This window comes from Vicia villosa, linkage group LG1 (assembly GCF_029867415.1).
Source record: "Vicia villosa cultivar HV-30 ecotype Madison, WI linkage group LG1, Vvil1.0, whole genome shotgun sequence".
Lineage (NCBI taxonomy): Eukaryota > Viridiplantae > Streptophyta > Magnoliopsida > Fabales > Fabaceae > Vicia > Vicia villosa.
Genome location: NC_081180.1, coordinates 123487438 through 123509622, shown reverse-complemented (window position 1 = coordinate 123509622; position 22185 = coordinate 123487438). Strand labels below are relative to the sequence as shown.

Genomic DNA, 22185 nt, shown 5'->3' with positions numbered 1-22185 from the left:
AGTCTTTAACAACTTTAATTTTGAAAAAATTCTTTCTGCAGAAGCAACTTTCAAAAATAATAATACATAGTTGATCTTTTGATTTCTTCAAGCAACATTTGTCTTAGTAACTTTAACTCTGCAAAAAATTCATTCCCACCAATATCATATTGTTCATTATATTTTAATACTCGTTCAAAGTTACTACAACATGACTTCAAAGTTACATCATCCAATGATTGTAACTTGTGAGAAGTAAATAAGAAACCAAAAATAATTTCATACTCTTGGTATTGCTCAAATCTCTTATTAAGAGAAACAACAGCTTGATCAATAAGGTAAAGAAAATAGTTAACCTTGAAATATTCCTCTTCAGATAGCTCGATTGCAAATAATTATAGCCATTAAAAACTCAAAATCACCAAGCTCATTTGTTGCTAAGGATTTAGCTTCACTTTGTATTTTAGGATCGAGATCATTTTCTGAAACTTCAAGTAAAGCTTCTATAAAATCTAACATTTGAGTTCTTATAGCTTTGACACCTTCTACAAGACTCTCCCAATGAGTGGATGACAAAGATTTTGGAGTCAACCCTTTTACATTATCTTTCAAATTCGTCATCTCTTAGTAGAATTGACAAAATTTGTATAAATACGTTAAATAACTCCAACAAAAATTCTAGATTTATTACAAGAGTTAGTCATATCATACAATTCCAAATTAAGACTATGACAACCACAAGGAGTATAAAAGGCTCTCGGATTTATGTCTAAAAATCTCTTTTGTACACCTTGATGTTTTCCTTTCATATTTGACCCATTAGCATAACCTTGTCCTTTCACATCAAATAAGTCAAGACCAAGTTCTTTCAATCAATTTTGTAAAACATCAAAAAGCCCTTGACCGGTTGTATCATTCACATTGAAAAATCCTAAAAATGATTCCTCAATGCTAACAGAAGTTGAAGAAACATCCACATATCTTATTATCAAAGACATTTTATCTTGGAGACTAACATTCGTGTAAGAACAAGATTGGTTCTGCATCTGACCTTAAGTTTTGATGATAACTTTATATGGTATCTTAGAGAACAATTGTGTACTCTAAGGGTTTATGTCTATTATGTAGCATTTTCTAAACAGGTTCTGACTCTAGTAAGAAGGCATGTATTGTGACGTCATCAGGTTCCGAACTCAATACTCTGGTAGAATACCTTGGGTGTGTTATAAAGTTAAGTCAAGATTCTGGAATGCTTCTTATGCAATGGTTCTAAGGAAAGTTAGTACAAGAGCTTCTGATCGTGACTTTGCAATGAAGCTTTGAAGGCCTTCTAAAGCTTTGTTTTTGTTGTCCCAAGTTCTGAAGATGCTGAAGACAAGGTTCTGCTGAACGAATTCTGAAGATCTGAAGACCAAGTGCTGAAGACTCTAAAGACAAGGTTCTACTGAACAAGTTCTAAAGAATCCAAAGACTTAGGTTAAGAAGACTCAAAACATGGTCCTTCTACAACATGCTTCAATCAACATACAACAGAAGCCTCTGAAGAAATAAAAGATAAAGATCAAAACTGGCTTACGTGAGATGGTGAGGATAAAAGTACAAAGTACGTTGTGACCTCTACTCTAATAGGGTGGCGTAAGGACAATCCATTTTGTACTTGTTGCCTACCATTTCCGCCATGACTGTTGGGGACAAAACAACTGGTTTTATGTTTCTTATTCTACCATCCAACGGATCTATTTCTCAGCTATAAAAGGAGGACTTGGAATAATTTGGAATCAACGAATTAGTTCTACAAAACTATGCTAAAGCGCTGCACAAACTCTTTTGAGATATCCTTTGTATAATTTTGTATATTTAGCAAGGAGCTTTTGTTCATATCTTGCTATCAACATTTTTGTGTTGTTTTACTTAAACATTGTGTAATCTTCTTGTTAGAAGCGTCTATGTATACACATATTTGTAACTAACGGTTATTGATAGGTTCCTTGAGAGACTAGGTGTACTCAGGATTCTCAAGAAGACTTTGGCTGCAGTCATCGTGGATTGGCAATAAAGATCAACTGACTTGTTGGGATTGTCAACAAGGTTGATCAGACTTATAGGGATCAACAGACTTATTAGGCTTGTCAACAAGGTTGATCAGACTTATTGTGGTTGTCTGTAATCGGATGATTATAATGGATTAAGTCCTTGTGGATAAGGCAAATCACCTGGCGGGGTGGACTGAAGTAACTTAGTTAAAAGTGAACCAATATAAAAATAATTGTGTTCATTTATTTTTATTCACTTGTTAGCTTTGTGTTTGAGTTGCAAAAAGAGTATATTTGGTGCAACCCAATTCAAAACCCTATAAGTTGTGCTTCTCGCACCTTTAAATGGCATCAGAGTTCCGATTCCGGTATGGATTATTATAAAACACTTAACCATGTCAGATAAAGATCCATACGAGTTTCAGAAACAACATGGTTGATCCTACACCACCACCACCTGCTTCAGTTTCAAATGATAACTACAATTCTAAACATACCATCTTTGATTGTGAAAAGTTTGAATATTGGAAAGACAAACTAGAAAGTTTCTTTCTAATTCATGATATTGATCTTTGGGATATGGTAGTTGATGTCTACGATCCTTCCATAGATGCTGCTGGAAAGATGCTTGAAAGGAGAGCTATGATTAATCATCAGAAAAAGGATTGTAAGAATCATCATAAAGCAAGAACAATATTGCTGAATGTTATTTCTTATACTGAGTATGAGAAGATCACAAATATAGACTCATCTAAGTCTATATTTAACTCTCTCAGAATGACTCATGAAGGAAATGATCAAGTCAAGGAGGCCAAGGCTCTGGCCTTGATTCAAAAGTATGAAGCCTTCAAGATGGAGGATGATAAAATAGTTGAGACTATGTTCTCAAGGTTTTAAACCTTAGTTGCAGGGCTAAGAGTTCTGAACAAATGATATTCCATGTTAGATCACGTGAAGAAGATTATCAGAAGCTTTCCATCCAAATGGAGGCCTATGGTAATTGCACTCAAGCTTGCAACAGATCTAAACAACATTTCTCTGAAAGAAATGGTGAGTTCTTTGAGAAGTCACGAGATTGATCTAGAACTAGATGAACCTCAAAAGAGAAGAAAATATATTACGCTCAAACCTGTGAGAAGATCTAAGAAGTCCAAAGCTCTTCAAGTTGAAGAGATTGAGGATTTAGAAGAAGATTCTGATGAAGCTGGAGATGAGTTGTCTCTGCTGTCCAGAATGGTTAACCGTCTCTAGAAGAGAAATCAAGGCAACAAGTTCATAAGTACTAGAAGGACTCATGGTCGCTTCGAGTCTACTTTTGGTTAAAGTAAGTCTTGTGGCAAAGAAGTAACTTGTTATGAGTGCAACAAGCTAGGACACTACAAGAACGAATGTCCTGAACTTCAGAAAGGCAAGCTCAAGAAGAAAGCTCTCAAGAGAAAGAAGAAAATGTTGATGGCAACCTGGGATGATTCTGATTCTTCAGAAGACGACTCAGAAGAAGAACATGTTAATGTGGCACTGATGGCTCATGTTAGAACTCCGGATGCAAGAATCTCTCCAAAAGATGAAGCGGACTCTGATTCAGACATAGAAGAGGTATTATCTAAAAAGGTATTTTCTGACCTTACTCATTTTGAATTAACTTTCTTTACTTGAAATTTTGGAAAGACATGAGTTACTCAAGATTAAATTCAAGGAATTTAAAAGGTATGTGTGTTATCTCTTTCTGGAACTTTACATTATCTAGAGCTTCCTATTCCCCAACCCATCTCTCCTTCTTCAGCTAAGAGTTCTTCTTCGTAATTGACATAGGGTTATTCCCTATATAGTAAATCACTTAAATTACCGGCTCCTTTGAACCCTACTTTTTCGTGGAACATGCAAATTCGAGCTCATCCCCTTCTTGAACATCCATCTTTTTAATATGTCATATGTTCCCCTACTCCCTCTTCCACTTTTTGTGAATCGATCACTGTACTCAAGCAAGGTTTCATTATTTTTATATGAGTCCCTTGAGTACGGTCATGGTTGTGGGTTGCCACTTTTGACAACAAATTGGGCGGTGAAAGAGTCACAGATATCCTTCTACGAATATATTCTCTCATCTGGAAGGTTTTTAAATCACACCATCACAACTCCTATTAGGGTTGGCATGAAAAGTTTGCACTCCACGACCCCTTTCATGTGGTAGTAATCTAGTATGTTATCTACATGATCAACATGTTCGTCCAGATCTCTAGTTTCTTTGTAACTTTGCATCTTTGGAGGTTTCTCTAGAGACCTCGAGATTCTGCTATCGAGGTTGGGAACAAACAGTGGGTTCTTATTTCGCTCTAGAGCTAAAGCATCTGTGTGATGCATATCCCTTCTTCGGGAATGATGTGGTGATCTTGGGACCTCTCATTGCGGCGTAACTGGGCCAATATGGATTGGCCATAGTGTGGCAACTTGGTTTCCTTAAGAGGTTACCTCTCATACAATGTTGTCTCTTAGTGGAGCGTATTGAAGGTTCTCCTCAATCCTAAGTATCCTATTGGTCATGAATTATAAGTTCAGTTGGTGTAATAGGTTGCAGACGCTATTCAGCAAGTTTATGACTCCATGTACTCCAAGATTTGCTTAAGCTAATGAAGGCTTGGGAATGCTTCTTGTCCCGGTACAATAGGTTATGAAGGAGGTTGGTGTGATTGTTTTCCCTGACAACATTGTTGTATAGGTTTGAATGAGTAAAACTCCACTCCATTTCTTAAACTCCATTTCTTCTCCATTATTATAGTTTTGTGTGTATATTACACGTATTTCTAAGATATGTGACACATATTTACTATTTATTTAACTTTATGCACAAAAAACTATAGTAATGGACCCTCCATTTTTTTAGGAAATGAAGTGGATCCTTACTCGGTTTGAATAAGGGAAAGATTTGGACACTACTTGACCAACTCTTGGAGGACAAAATCTTGTTGCGTATTGCCACTAGAACTTGATCGTCTTCCTCTAGAGAAAAGGAAAGAAGAGGTGAAGCTTTGGCAACTTCAGCGGTCGCCGCCCAGGAACTTGTTGTTGGGCGATATATTAAGTGACTTAAGATGTTTCATGCTCGATAAATCTCATAATAGACATGTTTGAGGAGGAGAATAAAGCTTTCAGAAAGGAGATCGGTGATATGGAGCTTTGGTGGAAAGTTGATGATTTTTCTTGGAAATTAGCATTAATAAAAAATCGATTCCTAGAGGCGACATCATTGTTCGATTAGAAATTAGAAATAGATGATATGTTGGAGTTGTGTCTCACTGTGGTGGAGCAATACTTCCAATGCGATTGAGCGGACCTACAATGTTAACACTCTAACGTCCAAGTCACTGAGAGAAATGAGAAGTTATGTGTGAGTGATAATGGAATTGAATATCTAAAATGGAACACCTTTCCCTTATGTATCAAGAAGGTTGACACCGTTTGTGCGTGATGTGGCATGTTATACGGAAAACTGTCTAATCGAATTGGATTGTGGTTGATGTGTTGGAGAGTGAAGGTTTACCTATTTCATGGACTTTTTAACATGGACCTTACGGACCGGCCAGAACACAGTGCATACTAACAAATGACTGAAGTTTTATACTGTGTTCATAGGAGATGGAGCGAAAAATGCTCGAGATACATTTCAACTTTGCAGAAGAGAAGTCACCTTGCATTATACTTTTTATAGATGAAGTTGATGCAATTGGTAGAAAGCGATTGGATAGGTATTGAAGAACATGCTCGATTTTAGATCAACTTCCCAAATTCCTTTTTTTACTGTGGTAGATAGTGTTTGTTCGTTTTAATGTAGAATTTCATTTTTTTTTTTTTAAAAGTATAGAATTCAGTAATCTTATGATTTATACTGTGACTAATTTTAGTGAAGTGAGTGGGGACAGGGAAGTCCAAAGAACAATGTTAGAGTTGCTTAATCTGCTTGATGATTAATGTCTTTGGTTATGCACAAGTGTGTTACTGTGCTTTTAGATACTATGTTTAGGACCTGGTTCATAGATGGTTTAATACCACTCTTTCACAATTGGTTTGGAATGGATTTGGTTCAGAATCAGTTTTTGATTAAACAATCAAGTTCAAGCTTTTACTAACTATTAGTATAAAGTTTGGAAGCTGAAGGAGAGCTTCTCTTTGAACTCAATGCCAAGCAAATTATAGTTCATTATTTCCTTAACATGTGGAAAAGCAGTAAGAAATTATTAACTTGATTAAGTTGGCAAATCAAACAAACTCATGAATAAAACCATGTATAGTACTAAATTATCAAATAAGAGAAAACACAAGAATGTTATATTTGAAAAAACTCTACTAAACTCATTAAAACTCAATAGTCTATTGAAAACAAAAAAAACCCAAAATCATAATATAAACTAAATGGTGATGTGGTTAATCTAACACTTGATTTCCTTCAATCCATAGGCAAAGTAGATAAAAGTTGGGTCAGTGGCGCCATCTTTGTAATAAGCAAAAACCAAACTTCCATCATCATGCATGCTTTCACCAACAAAACTGCACACATATATTATTATTGGATTAGTAACTACTTTTATACACAAAGAAGAACCAAGCAATATAATAACTTACAATTGAAGGTCCTTGAGTTTTGGTAGCAGAAACTTAGTTGCTCCTTCAACGTGTTTCTTGAAGATCTCTTGCTTCTCTGCCTCTAACTTAGGTGTAAGCAATTTGATGTATCTTTTCATAAAAGTAACAAACTGCTTCTTATCAAAAGCAGGTTGTTCCTGTAATCTGAAAGTGTCGACAATGTCAACAACCTTAACAGCTTGATCATCAACACCTTCATCCTCACCACCACCTTCAGCAGAAGGGTTAGCACCAATATCTACATCCACAGCTCCTTGAACAACCCACTTTCCTTCGACTTCCCAGAGTAAGCCATTCTCAATTTCCTTATATGGGAAAGAGTCTGATAGAAGTTCATCACCTACAAATTCATCACCAAAGTAAAGTTCATAAGTTAAAGCAACTATAGGGGAACAAAACAGTATAAGTATAGGGACAGAAAATATCAACCTTAAAACTTCTCTATATTTTGGGACAAGAACACAAACTAACTATTATAAGGGAATAAGTTCTTAACATTCATTGCAATATCAAAATCCAATTTAAAGCCGTTGAAGTAAAGTAAAACAAAAAAAAGAAGTAGAAGATTGTTTACCGGTAAGAAGATCCTGGTAGACAAGCATTTTGTTCTTGTTTGTGCGGAGAGAAAAATTAACAATTATAGGAAGTAAAAGAGAACAAGAAAGAAAAATAGTTAATTGCGAATGTGAGTACTGAGTAGTTTCGAATGAAGAGACGGGGTGAGTATTTATAGAAAATAAGGAAGAGTTGAAGAGATATAGGATTTTTGTTAGTTTAGATCCCTAAAAATTTGTTATCTTATGCTAATTATACTCACTTTTTGTTTCATATTAATATTTGTTCTATCTTTTATTTTTTGAATATGAATAGTTAGTTTTTTCAAATCTAAAAAATATCAAAATATTAATTATTAGTTTTCAATAATAAATAATATATTGAAATATATTATAAATTACTAGATTGTGAAAAATACTATTTATTCTTATTTGATTTGATTTCATTCATCTCAATAATATTACTTTATAATTTTTTTTAATTAAAAAAATTTCATATCATATTTCTAAATTTTTTATTTAAAAATTTAACAATGTTTCATCTAAATAAACAAAAATAAATATTTCCTCGCCTTTTTTTTCTCACTAACTTTGATGAATAATATTTGTATGGTTTATATAAACATAATAACTAAAAGTGTTTAAAATTCTATAATTTTTAATCATTTAAAATAATTTGTTGTTTTATTTATATAAAAAAATGTATCTATAATATTTTTAAAAATAATGTTGATTCATGTAAGACGTTAACTATCATTATAATATACTTTTACTGTATAATTTAAATAATAAAAAAATTCCATAGAAATATGACTATATTTTTTGTGTAAAATTAAATAAAAATGTGCAGCTTAGGACTTTGGCAACTATCCGATTCTAGATGTGGAAGTTTTGCCTCTTAAAAAGGCTATTCAAAGTGCCATTGAGATGCAATTGTAGAATGTTATTTTTGAAAGCGATTCCTAAAGATGGTTCAGATTATTCATACCAACCACCATGGGTACTCGGAACTTAGTTGTATAATTTTTTATATTCATAGTTGTTTAATTTTCCTAACTTCGAGGTAAAGTTTGTTAAACGCCAAACGAATGCGGTTGCTCACTCTATAGCAAAGGAGATTGATTCTTAGACTAGGGGTAGTTTATTGCATATGATACCTCCTTTATTCAACCTCTTTTACTTAATGATATGAGTTGACTTTCATTTTGTAAAAAAATAAAAATAAATCCATGTCAAATACTTATTTTCGTGTGTTATATTGTAAGTATTGTTTGATTTTGAAAATTAATTTATTTGTATATTATGTAGTTTTAATTTTTTAATTTATTTGTTTAAAAAATAATTTATTTATATATTATTTGGTTTTCTCTCCTTTAATAATATATTTATATATTAAATATAATTTTATTTATAGAAAGGAGAAAGTAGGATATGCATTGACACTGTAAATTAATTTTAAATTGTGAATCATTCACCATCATGTATTCCACCAAATTAGATTGTAATTTTTAAGTTAGTGATATGACATGGATGAGTATTGAATTTTTACCAAATGACATTGTAAAATTATTTACACTGTCAGCGCACAGCCATTAAACTCTACTCTATAGAAAAACCACTGCGATATGTGCTAGGCTATGAATATTTTAAGGATATAATTAATATAAGTTTTTTTCTTTACCCACCTCCCTATGGGGTCACCTCTAGTGAAAACCCCACTTTACACTACTTCGGAAATGCATTTCCGAAATATATTTTTTTCTAAATTTTTCCAGATTTCGGAAGTGCACTTCCGAAAAAATCCCAAAAATTGAGATTTTGATTAATTCGGAGATGCATCTCCGAAAAAATTAAAAATCCCAAAAATTAAAAATTTTGGGATATTAATTAATTCACATATCATAAATTTAAATTTATGAGTAATGAATAATAATAATTATATATTTTGATATAATTTATGAGTTATGAATAATAATTATTATATATTTTTATTCTGATTCATATTTTAAAATTTAAAATAATTTTAATTAAAAAAATAAAAATAATTTCATCTACAAAATGAGTTATAATTTTTATTTATATATTTATATATTTATAATAATTATTATATATTTATATATTTACAAAAAAATTTAAAAAAATGAGTGTTTTAATTTATATATTTATATAATAATAATTATAATATATTTATAAAAATTATTATATATTTATATATTTATATATTTATATAATAATTATTATATATTAATTATAAATATATTTATATATTTATATAATAATTATAAAAATTAAAAAAATGAGTGTTTTAATTTATAATAATTATTATATATTTATATATTTATATAATAACTATTATATATTTATATATTATATATTTATATATTTCACTTACAAAATTAATAATTATTATTATATATTTATATATTTCTATTCTGATTCATAATTAAAAATGAGTTATAATTTTTTATTTAGTTTAAAAAAATTAAAAAAATATTTTATCTTAATTTTATGTAATGAATAAATTTTATATTTAATTATATATAATTCAAAATTTACTTATGAAATTAAAATGTTTTTGATTTATATAAGTTAGTAAAATTATTTTTAACTTTAAAATTGTTTAGGAAATTTTGATCCACCTTGATTTTATTGATTCACATTCATTTTATTGATTCACCTTGATTTTATACCTATTAATTGTATTGATTCACCTTAATTTTAATTTTTTAATAATTATTGAATTCTTTCGGAAGTGAATATCCTAAACATGTATTCCACCAAATTAGATTGTAATTTTTAAGTTAGTGATATGACTTGGATGGGTATTGAATTTTTACCAAACGACATTGTAAAATTATTTACACTGTCAGCGCACAGCCATTAAACTCTACTCTATAGAAAAACCACTGCGATATGTGCTAGGCTATGAATATTTTAAGAATATAATTAATATAAGTTTTTTTCTTTACCCACCTCCCTATGGGGGGTCACCCCCAGCGAAAACCCCACTTTACACTAATTCGGAAATGCATTTCCGAAATATTTTATTTCTAAATTTTTCCAGATTTCGGAAGTGCACTTCCGAAAAAATCCCAAAAATTAGGATTTTGATTAATTCGGAGATGCATCTCCGAAAAAATTAAAAAAATTAAAAATCCCAAAAATTAAAAATTTTGGGATATTAATTAATTCACATATCATAAATTTAATATAATTTATGAGTAATGAATAATAATAATTATATATTTTGATATAATTTATGAGTTATGAATAATAATTATTATATATTTCTATTCTGATTCATATTTTAAAATTTAAAATAATTTTAATTAAAAAAATAAAAATAATTTCATCTACAAAATGAGTTATAATTTTTTATTTATATATTTATATATTTATAATAATTATTATATACTTATATATGTACAAAAAAATTTAAAAAAAATGAGTGTTTTAATTTATATATTTATATATTTATATAATAATAATAATTATAATATATTTATAAAAATTATTATATATTTATATAATAATTATTCTATATTAATTATAAATATATTTATATATTTATATAATAATTATAAAAATTAAAAAAAAATGAGTGTTTTAATTTATAATAATTATTATATATTTATATATTTATATAATAATTATTATATATTTATATATTATATATTTATATATTTCACTTACAAAATTAATAATTATTATTATATATTTATATATTTGTATTCTGATTCATAATTAAAAATGAGTTATAATTTTTTATTTAGTTTAAAAAAATTAAAAAAAGATTTTGTCTTAATTTTATGTAATGAATAAATTTTATATTTAATTATTTATAATTCAAAATTTACTTATGAAATTAAAATGTTTTTGATTTATATAAGTTAGTAAAATAATTTTTAACTTTAAAATTGTTTAGGAAATTTTGATTCACCTTGATTTTATTGATTCACATTCATTTTATTGATTCACCTTGATTTTATACCTATTAATTGTATTGATTCACCTTAATTTTAATTTTTTAATAATTATTGAATTCTTTCGGAAGTGTATATCCGAAACATTCCAAGACCAATTTGGTCTTGGAATATTTCGGATATGCATCTCCGAAGACATCCCTCTCCCAAAAAGGGTGTTTTCGGAAATGCATCTCCGAAAATCCAAAAAAGGGGGTGTTTCGGAAATGCATCTTCGAAAACACCTTTTTTTCGTGTTTTCGGAAGTGCATTTCCGAAATAAGACAAATTTTGAAAAAAAAAAGCATTTCGGAAATGCATTTGCGAAGTTAGGGGTATTTTGGGTTTTTCACCGGAGGTGACCAAGAAAGTAGGGAGGTGGGTAAAGAAATTTCTTAATATAAAATGAGTCATATCATGATATCGACAATAAGCTTCCAAAAACTCAATTAGTAAATTGTAGTGGTGTAATTGGAAGAGAGTACGAAGGGCTAGGCGAAGGCACACGCTTCACACATCGCCCTCTTTGTGTCGTCAATTTATTAGTCTGTATTGTGAAAAACGATGCCAAGAACAAAGTATAATGTAAGGGAAGAATAAAGGACAAGGAAGAAGAAGAACACAAGAATTGGTTATAACTGCTATTCTTTTACTTTCTCTTAAAACAAGATTACAAGTTTACAAGAAAAACAAATAATCTCTCTCATTCAAAATTAGGATTTGCAGCTTAGTAATGATGAGAGACTAGTATGCTATTTATAATAAAACCTAACATACTGTTAGTTCTTTTATTGGCTGATTGGCATCTATGTTTGGCTAAAACATAATAGCAGTAAAACATAATATTAATGTGATTCTTGCAAGTTTAAAGAACAAAACAGGTTTAAGCAAGATGTTAGATGGAATGTCATGACATCAACTCATGACATCGCGCCTGCAGTACTGGAAGGAAGATTCAGTTTGTACTTAACAGATACAGAATATTCTATGTGAATATTATGTAATCCTATGTGGCGCATATTTAAAGGTCAAAAGAATAATTGAAGAATCAGATCAGAAGATTGAAGATTCAGGAAGAATCAGATCAGAAGATTGAAGATTCAGCAATTTCTAATTTAGGAAACTCATGATTGAAAGACCTTATTTGTAGCAGAATATTTTCTGCATATTTGTAACAGCAAAAGTGCTGCGATTTGTAAGCCCAAATCCAATTGGGATCAGGTTATAAATAGGAAACTTTTGTAACCTAGTTTGATATAGAAAACCTGGTTTTAACGATGTAGTCATTAGGGTTTCTATAGGTAGACCACCCAGGTTGTGGGATGGCTGCCTTGTCCTTCTCGAAACCTATAGGTTAGAGAAGTGATTGTCCTCACTCGAAACCTGTAGGTAAGAGTTGAGTATTGTAAGCTTGATTGAAGTTGTGAAGCAAGATCAAGTATGTGTTCATTGTTAATTGTGTAAATAGTTGTTGCAGGATTGTAACAGTTAGGTATCACCAGGGAGTGAGCAGAGGTTTTCTTATCTTGGATGGAGTTCTGAGATAAAGATTGCATTGGGTAGTGACTAGGTAAACCAGAGGTTGTTTATCTGTAAACCAGAAGTTGTTTATATAAAATAGTACTACTGATAGTGGAATCTTCTTCCTGGCTTGGTAGCCCCCAGAGTAGATAGTTAGACCGAACTGGGTTAACAATTAATTGTGTTATTTATCTTCTGCATTGTTTGTTTAGTTATGAATGTTATGACTTTGCTTATAACATCAGGTTCAGAAGTGTTAGTTGTTCCTATACAGAATCATGTAAAAATTATAATCTGGTTATGTATGCTGAACGTGTGTGATCCCAGGTCTTATTGACTCTTTTCTAAGAGTAATTAAATAATGGGGGATCCTTCTATTCTGCTTGTGCTACATTAATAACAGATCAGATGTCTTGACATCGGGATTGACATCAGAGTCTGTCATACCAGAATTTTCACATACTAACTAATGAGCTTTTTTCACAAGGTCCATTACACAAGCCAATTTAATAAACAAGCTAACTTAACAAATTAGAGTTTAAACACTAAAACCTGATTTAACATGCTAACAACCCTAGCATCTTTGGCACAAGCATGAGAACAACCTTCGATTTCATGCTTAATCTTGTTGAACCAAGAAGCTACCCTTTGGTCATACTAGAGTTCGATCCAATATCTCATAAATCTCCATCTTAGATCTAACTCTACAACATCAAGGGGACAACTAGCTTTCTTCTTGCAGCTTTAGCAACTGCATACAATGGAAAAACTTGCAACTCGGCAATGTCTTCTCTCTTTCCGTTAAGGCAACGTCCATAGCCGCCGCTTCATTCAACGCTTCCAAACAACCCTGTTGTACTAGTAGGGCTTTCATCTTCAAGCGCCACAAACCGAAATCATTCACTCCGGTGAACTTTTCAATCTCATACTTTGTTGAAGGCATCTTTTCCATGCTCACCGCACCAATTTATTGTGAAAAACGATGCCAAGAACAAAGTATAATGTAAGGGAAGAATAAAGGACAAGGAAGAAGAAGAACACAAGAATTGGTTATAACTGCTATTCTTTTACTTTCTCTTAAAACAAGATTACAAGTTTACAAGAATAACAAATAACCTCTCTCACCCTAAATTAGGATTTGCAACTTAGCAATGATGAGAGACTAGTATGCTATTTATAATAAAACCTAACATACTAACTAATGGGCTTTTTCCACAAGGTCCATTACACAAGCCAACTTAATAAACAAGCTAACTTAACAAATTAGGGTTTAAACACTAAAACCTAATTTAACATGCTAACAACCCTAGCATCTTCGACACAAGCATGTGAACAACCTTCGACTTCATGCTTAATCCTGTCGAACCAAGAAGCTACCATTTGGCCATACTAGAGTTCGATCCAATATCTCATAGTTCGAGCACCCCTCTTTTAGCTAGGGCACCCCTTATATGGATACATTGCTCGGATCCTTAACGTCTTTTTCCATAACGCATGATTGTGTGCAAAACATGTAGCGGAACAGCAAATGCTATATCAGGGGTCGTTGGATTTAACTACGCTCCTTAAATTTCAAGGAATAAACTACCCGCTCTTGGAGTGGTTGATGTATCCTATGAAGTAACAACACTAGTTTTTTTCCCACGCGAGTTATCTTTAAACCCTACAACAAATCCTAAAGCCTCAAATAGCCTTTATCACTAGTTTTTTTTCATGCATTGGTACTTTTAGCAAGTACAATTAGCGCTCACTATGGAGTCCTGATAAAACTAACATGGACCACCATCACATCATTCATCCGGATTATTATCCTCACTTTTATCTTCTTTGTCTATCATGGTGAACAAAAATATAACGACTTTGGCCAACGAGATTATGACGTCGAGGAAAGTGACGTTACTATGGACGAATTTCGTTGTCAGAACCAAACCTTGGAGGATAACATCTTTCAAATGCATCACCACTAGCATGAGACGAACATATGAAATAACCTTCTTCAACAGGAATGGACAGGCACCCTAATTCCTCTTGATATGAGAAGGATATGATGAAGACTCATAGACAGAAAGGTCGGTTTTTGCAGTGGTCTGTTGTTCCACCTTGGGAGTTATACTCAGGATAATAGTCATAACTATTGTTGAGGATTCAACTACAGACGGTGTTCGGACCACCGGAACAGTAATAGCCGCAGCAGCAAAAGCCGTCATCACTCGTTCTGAAGATTCAGTCGTAAGACCTTGATCCCTGAGAAACTTCCACATACGGTCCATATTATCTACAACGTACAAGTTACACTTGTCAAAAAAATGGTGCCCATGCACTCATCCTTACCAAAAATTCAGGCGCACTGAGAATCACATGAGTATCAATTCGCTTTTTCTTTCGCTGAGAAATGGGTACTTCTCTAGGGCCAAATCCTTCTTCATAACTGAGCCCCTGATACCAAGCACACATATCCTCTTTCATTTCCACCTCCTTGGAGGACAGAGGACTCGACCCGGTGTGATAAGAAGAAAGAGGCCGACATAAGTGACCTCGAGAACAATACTTCAAAAAACCACTCTTGCAAGAGCGAGAAATTCCCACTGAGCCCAAAGACAACAAAAGGAAAATTAAGCCTTGGGAATAATGGGTTTCCCTAGCATGAGACGTTCAAGGAAGTCATCATAGTCATTGGTTAAAAAGAGTTGAAGCAACGCACTTGAGGGTGAAAGAAGGTCAATCCCTGATCCCGAGCATCATCCCGAAAGGTGTAGGTCGCATAAAAGAGATCAAAAAGAGCTTTAGGGAAGGTTTCCAAGACTTATACTCGACACAGAGTAGGAACACCTTCATAAAAGTCCAAGTTTCGGGATAAAGTTGCGAGGTAGAAACTCTCAAATGGTTCATCACGACCACCTCGAAATCAGAAAAGGGAAAACGTACCCCTAACCCGGTGTAGAGCATTCGTACAAAGGAATTAAGTAACCTTCAAAGGATCTGTATATCCTCTTTGTTGGATCTACCAGAAGAACCAGCTAATTTGAGGGGTTGCAGACCATAATATTGGCATTGTTTATAGCCTCGACGGTCTTCAAAATGGAGGAAGTCTCTACCACTTCGAAGGCCACCTAATGATATCTATCGGCGATGTCCGGCTCAACTAATCGAAGTCCTCATTCGGTCCAGCTCATCAGCTTTAAAATGATCATCATGATTTATCCAAGACATAATATTAGACTGTCCCCAACACTCTAGATGATGCGCGATTTCAGCGTCGTCAGTCTCACGAATAGGGTTGGCAATGACTTTAAAAGGAGAACTTTGGGGGATTATGGTTATCACTTTTTCCTTCAGAATCTGGAGAATGAGTTACATGTCTTCAGCGTCGGTTGTGAACTCGTGATATTGGGATCTCTCCCCTATGGCGCAGTTGTGCCAACGGAGACTTGCCCTGGTCTGGTGGCTTGGTTTCCTTCGGAGGTTGTCTCTCTTACAATGGAGTTGATTGAGCGTATTAAAGGTTCTCCTTAATCCTAAGTATTTTACTGGCCAAAAATTGTGAGTTCTGTTGGGTACTATGTTGTAGACGCTTTCAAGCAAGTCAATGACTCTATACTCCAAAATTTTATTGTACTAGGTACAATAGGTTGTGAAGGAGGTTGATGGGATGGTTTATCCTAGCAAGGTTGTTGTATAGGTTGGAAGAATGAGAGATCTATGAATTCTCTTTGACCAAATCTTGGAGAAACAAAATCTTGTTGCATAGGGGCAGATGAAGATGCCACTAGAAATCGACTGTCTTCCACTGGAGAAGAGGGGAGGAAGAGGTGGGGCTTTGACAACTTCAACGGTCACAACAATAGCTTGTCGTTGGACGGCAGATCAGGTGACTTTGGATGTCACCATGCTTAATGAATCTCATAATAGATATGTCTGAGGAGATTGAAGTTTTAAGAAAGGAAATCAGTATCTAGATATTTGGTGGAGAAATATTGGTTTTTCGTGAAAATCAACGGGAATAAGAAAATCTTTTATGCATCTTTTGTATCAAATGTAAGAGAATTACTATGCTTAAATAATGGTTTAATACCATTTTTTTACGATTGGTTTGGACCTGAGATCAATAACAATTTTTTTATTAAACAATCATGTTGGAGCTTATTAACTATCAGTACTAAAGTTTGGAAGCTGAAGGAGAAATTGACGTGTAAAACATGTTACTCTTAGAGATGTTTCATTTTCACCGATGTTGCACTCAAGGTTTAAATCATAGTTAGATTGTATTATCAAAAGTTGTTTGAAGTTGAGTGAACATATCAAGTAAAAATGATTGATTAATCTTGAATTAAACTAACATAAGACAAAATGAGTTGAAAGAGATGTTAAAAGAGAGTACATAGCTTCTCTTTTAAGATAGGGCTTTGAATTTGTTTAAAATTAGAAGTTTTTTAGCGTTGAAAAACAAAACTTTAATGTAAGTGAAGGAAGCTAACTCTCTGCTTCAGCATCAGGTTATCTTCAATTCTTGATTTAGGAGGTTGTTCAAAGATGACTGGAAAAGTTTCCTTGAGATCACAGTTTGTTGGAAATTTGGGTTGTTAGAAATGTATTCTTTTCGAAGATGAATTTTAAAAAGTTGGGTTGATAGGGATGCTATTCTTTTCGAAGATAGAATTTTAGTAAAGTTAAATATTTTTGAGTTTTTAAGTTAGAGAGAGGTTTTTAGTCAAATATAACCATGTAAAGATTTTATGGTCAAATTGGGCTGTCAACCCTTTTGTAGCGTTAAGTTGATGTCTTCTGTTGGTGAGGTCTTTGCTTATAAGAAAACATTCACCATGGCCCAACCTGCCTTTCTATCTAAAGGCATTAGTATAATATTAAGAAGTAAATATTTGAACTCAGTGCCAAGCAAATTTTTAGTTATTTTTCTTAACAAGTGGAAAAGCCATTAGAAATTATTAACTTGATTAAGTTGGCAAATCAAACACAAACACATGACTAGAAACATGTACTAGTACTAAATTATCATTATGAGAAACAATATAAGAATTTTATATTTGAAACAATAAACTCATTAAAACATACTAAACTCATTAAAACTCAATAGTCTATTGAAAACAAAAAAAAACCCAAAATCATAATATAAACTAAATGGTGATGTGGTTAATCTAACACTTGATTTCCTTCAATCCATAGGCAAAGTAGATAAAAGTTGGATCAGTGGCGCCATCTTTGTAATAAGCAAAAACCAAACTTCCATCATCATGCATGCTTTCACCAACAAAACTGCACACATATATTATTATTTGATTAGTAACCATTATTTATGCAAACCAAAGAATATAATAACAGAGTGAAAAGCACATACAATTGAAGGTCCTTGAGTTTTGGTAGCAGAAACTTAGTTGCTCCTTCAACGTGTTTCTTGAAAATCTCTTGCTTCTCTGCCTCTAATTTAGGTGTAAGCAATTTGATATATCTCTTCATAAAAGTAACAAACTGTTTCTTATCAAAAGCAGGTTGTTCCTGTAATCTGAAAGTGTCAACAATATCGACGACCTTAACAGCTTGATCATCAACACCTTCATCCTCGCCACCACCCTCAGCAGAAGGGTTAGCACCAATATCTACATCCACAGCTCCTTGGACAACCCACTTTCCTTCGACTTCCCAGAGTAAGCCATTCTCAATTTCCTTATAGGGGAAAGAGTCTGACAGAAGTTCATCACCTACACATTCATCAACAATGTAAAGTTCATAAGTCAAAGCATTTAACGATTTCAATGTACTGGTCAATAATTAGGTCAGGATAATCATGTAGCAAGGGTTAATCTGAATGAAAAATTAGACCAAAAAATTTCTAATATTTTTTCTGGGATAATAATGAAAGCTATTTCCCACTTCAAATTAACCCTCGGTTAATTAAACCACATAAGACAAACAGAAAACATCATATTTATTTGAAAACCTTAAACTCTGTTTTTTTGAAACAAGAACAAGTTTCTAACATACGTCACAATATCAAAATCCAATGAAGAACAAAGGAGGAAAAAAATAAGGTTTACCGGTGAGAAGATCCTGGTAGACAAGCATGATGTTGTTGATTGTGTGGAGAGAAAAATAAAAAATTATAGGAAAAAGAGGATAACTGAGGGGAAAAGGTAATTGGCGAATGTGAGTAGGTTTCGGATGAAGAGGTGGTGACTATTTATAGAAGAGTTAAAGTATTGGATTTTTTATATTTAGATCGCTACAAAATTTGTTGCGGATATTTTGGAATATTCCAAATCTTATGCTAATTATGCTCACTTTTTTTTGTTTGTTTGTTATATTTTAGTATTTGTTTTATCTTTTACTTCTTTTTTAATACGGATAGTTAGTTTTTTTTCAAATCTAAATCTTTTCAAATTTAAAGAAAATTCGCATTATCTCTTTTTTACATCGTGATTATTGTATTTGTCAAGTGCGGATTACTTTTCATTAATTTTATTTTAATAATATTATTTTATTATATTTAATTAATTAAAAAAATTGCATGTCGTATTTCTAATTTTTAAATTACGAATTTAATATTGTTTCATTCAAATAAAACAAAAACAAATACTTTCCCTAATATTTTTAGGATTTAATGGAAATGCACTGACAGTGTAAAGCAGTTTTACACTGTAAGTGAAATCCAAACCGTTAAATTTTATAAAAGTTTGACATTTTTTTAAAATTAAATATAAAGTATTTATTTTTAAGGGTTGTGATGCACTGACCGTGTAAAAAATTTTACACTGACAGTGCACTACCTTTAAGCTCATATTTTTATTCCTTCAAATTTAATAAATAATACATTAGATTACAAATCTTCCTGTTTTGTCTCATGAAATCAATTCTCTATTTTAAAATCAAACAGTTTTGATTTCTTACTTTAAATTCAAACAATTTTAGTCCTCTCTCATTTTTTTTTTTTATAGTAAATCGATGAGATTTTTTTAATTTAATGTATGTTTGGACTCACGGTGAACATAATTGATTTTGACAGAATTGAGGTTGATAGAATTAATTTTAACATAATTGAGTTTATCAGAATTAATTTACGCTTGAATACGTTTATGTAAAAGCGAGTTAAACAGTACATTTCAGTGTAAAAATCACGTTTAAATTTAGAATCTATAAATTCTAACTTCTAGTATAATCAATTCTGCTTTAGAAGAACCAAAATCTTCAAAATCACTCCAAAATCAATTCTATACTTTTAGAATTGTTTTTTGTCCTTCCAAAAGTCAAACCATACATACACTTATATTTTTATCTAGAAAGTTCCATAATAAATTTATATACGATGATTTGACATGTTTTACAAATGATTTATCATATTAAAATTGAAAACATCGTTAATTTTAAATAAAATATATTATAGGGAGCTAAAATTATTTAAATTTAAAATAAAAAATTAAAATTATTTAAATGAATCAGGTAAAACCAATGTTTTAAAAACTAAAAGATATATCTAAAAGATAAAAAATAACAATAAAAGAGATATAGTAAATATTAAATATTTTAACAATTTAATTAATATGAAAAAAATCATAATATATATATATATATATATATATATATATATATATATATATATATATATATATATATATATATATATATATATATATATATATATATATATATATATATATATATATGGATGGATGGTCAGAGGCTTCAGTGATTTTTTGGGGTTTATGACTTGCTCACGATGATGAGAAACTCTATTCAATGGTGTTATTAACTATTGAGAGAGCAGGCTCGTGAGAGGCGAGAAGCTCTGTATTCTTGGGGTATTTTGTGTATATTCTGAGTTGTCTTTCCTCATGCTAGTGATGAGGTATCTATAGAGATCACATGACTTGTAGTTAGGATTTTTCGAGAATAACAACCGCCCACTTAATCACGGTAGTGGACCGTTGAATCCCTATTTTTTGGGAAGACATGGTCCAGTCCCTTTATTATGGCTTTTCTCTGACCAAGACATATCATTTCACATGTTTTTCTAAAAATGGGTGAGTGAGATCATTTAAGGCGAGGTTTCCCTAGTGGCGGGCGATGTAAGGAAGTCGCCCCCTTACTAGCTGCATAGTCCACTCGCCCTTAATAGGTGCCTCGCGAGTTTATGTGTTTGGGCATATCTGATGAGACTCCAATTTTCTCAGGCGAGATTATATGTTAAGCTTATTTGATAAGACTCTACGTCCCTTAGGCGAGGCGTTGAGTCTCACGGGAAATACTTTAATCCAAACCTTCATGCAAGACTCTTAAGTTAACTGTCTCGGGTCAGACTTAGGCGAGACCTTAGGTTGGATCCTATTTTAGGATACTGCAAGTCCTTTAGCCGAGGCATTTACATGAGTCTCTTTGACGGGACTATAACTCCTTCAGACGAGATTATATATTGAGCTTGTCTGATGAAACTCTAAGTCCCTTAAGTGAGGCATTGAGTCTCTCGGGAAAGACTTCAATCCAAACCCTCTTGCAATACTTTGAGGTTAAGTATCTCATGCCTTACTTCGGTCAAGTTCCTCAAGCTTGATTTTGTCTAAGGAGTCTTCAAGTCCCTCGGGAAAGGCTTTTAGATAGGTCTCTTTAATGGGATTCTAATTCCTTTAGGTTAGATTATTTTTAGCCTCTCTAATGAGACTCCAAGTCCCTCAGGCTAGGCGTTAAGTCTCTTGGAAAAGACTTTAGTTCAAATCCTCAAGTAAGACTTTTAGGTCAAGTCTCGCGGGTCAGACTTCAGTCGAGCTCCTCAGGCGAGCCTTTAGGCTAGATATTGTTTGAGGAGACTTCAAGTCCCTCAAGAGAGGCATTTAGAAGAGGCGTTGAGTCTCTCAGTTAAAAGTGAAATCCTTTGAATAAATCATATAATATGTTGTACCAAAAAAAGATTGTGTACAATATTTATATAAAAGTGCATTTTACTCTAATTAAATTTAATCAATTAAATATTTATCAAAAAAATTATTAAAGATGAAAAATAAACAAAGATTGAACCAAGGTGAACGCCTCTGAACAAATCGTTGACAATATGTTTTATCAAAAAAAAATTGCGTACACTATTTGTATAAGCATGCTTTTTACTATGGAAATGGATCCTCTGCTGCCAATGTCTGCAGCTATCCTTCTCCTACTTGATCTAATGGCCCATAACTAATACAAATTAAATAAATAAAATGAAATTGATTTGAAGAGAGGGAAAATAAATGAACAAATGGCTTAAATAAAAGTAGGATGGGCAGCACCAAAGAGCACATAGGAGAGGATCCAAATCCTTTTACTATAAATAAAGTTAATTAATTAAATATTTATCAAAAAATATTGACTAAAGATGAAAAATAAACAAAGATCGAACTAAGGTGAACGAACGCCTTTGAACAAATTGTATACAATATGATGTATTAAAAAAATATTTGGCACATGTATTTGTATAAGAGTGCATTTTGCTCTAAATAAAGTTAATTAATTAAAGGGTTA

General features: G+C 32.1%; 2 protein-coding genes across 2 annotated transcripts; both read right to left on the bottom strand.

Annotated features, from left to right (window-relative positions):
* Positions 1-6333: 6333 nt before the first annotated feature.
* Positions 6334-7326, bottom strand: LOC131616095 (translationally-controlled tumor protein homolog). Its single transcript, XM_058887337.1, has 3 exons — positions 7225-7326; positions 6630-6990; positions 6334-6554 (listed from the first exon to the last, which is right to left on the bottom strand). Exons 1-3 carry the CDS (start codon positions 7250-7252, stop codon positions 6437-6439), a joined length of 507 nt encoding a protein of 168 aa, XP_058743320.1. The 5' UTR covers positions 7253-7326; the 3' UTR covers positions 6334-6436.
* A 10358-nt stretch (positions 7327-17684) lies between these two features.
* On the bottom strand, positions 17685-18876 carry LOC131616087 (translationally-controlled tumor protein homolog). The gene is made up of 3 exons (XM_058887324.1): positions 18738-18876; positions 18041-18401; positions 17685-17958 (listed from the first exon to the last, which is right to left on the bottom strand). The coding sequence occupies exons 1-3, from the start codon at positions 18763-18765 to the stop codon at positions 17841-17843; spliced, it is 507 nt and encodes a 168-aa protein (XP_058743307.1). The 5' UTR covers positions 18766-18876; the 3' UTR covers positions 17685-17840.
* Positions 18877-22185: the final 3309 nt, after the last annotated feature.

What these genes read in the sequence shown, in the direction of transcription:
- LOC131616095 (XM_058887337.1), bottom strand. Translation starts at nt 7,252, where the DNA reads ATGCTTGTCTACCAGGATCTTCTTACCG. An exon ending in CTACCAGGATCTTCTTACCG is followed by an intron (nt 6,991 to 7,224) that starts GTAAACAATCTT and finishes ATGAATTTGTAG; the next exon opens with GTGATGAACTTCTATCAGAC. An exon ending in AAACTCAAGGACCTTCAATT is followed by an intron (nt 6,555 to 6,629) that starts GTAAGTTATTAT and finishes ATATGTGTGCAG; the next exon opens with TTTTGTTGGTGAAAGCATGC.
- LOC131616087 (XM_058887324.1), bottom strand. Translation starts at nt 18,765, where the DNA reads ATGCTTGTCTACCAGGATCTTCTCACCG. An exon ending in CTACCAGGATCTTCTCACCG is followed by an intron (nt 18,402 to 18,737) that starts GTAAACCTTATT and finishes ATGAATGTGTAG; the next exon opens with GTGATGAACTTCTGTCAGAC. An exon ending in AAACTCAAGGACCTTCAATT is followed by an intron (nt 17,959 to 18,040) that starts GTATGTGCTTTT and finishes ATATGTGTGCAG; the next exon opens with TTTTGTTGGTGAAAGCATGC.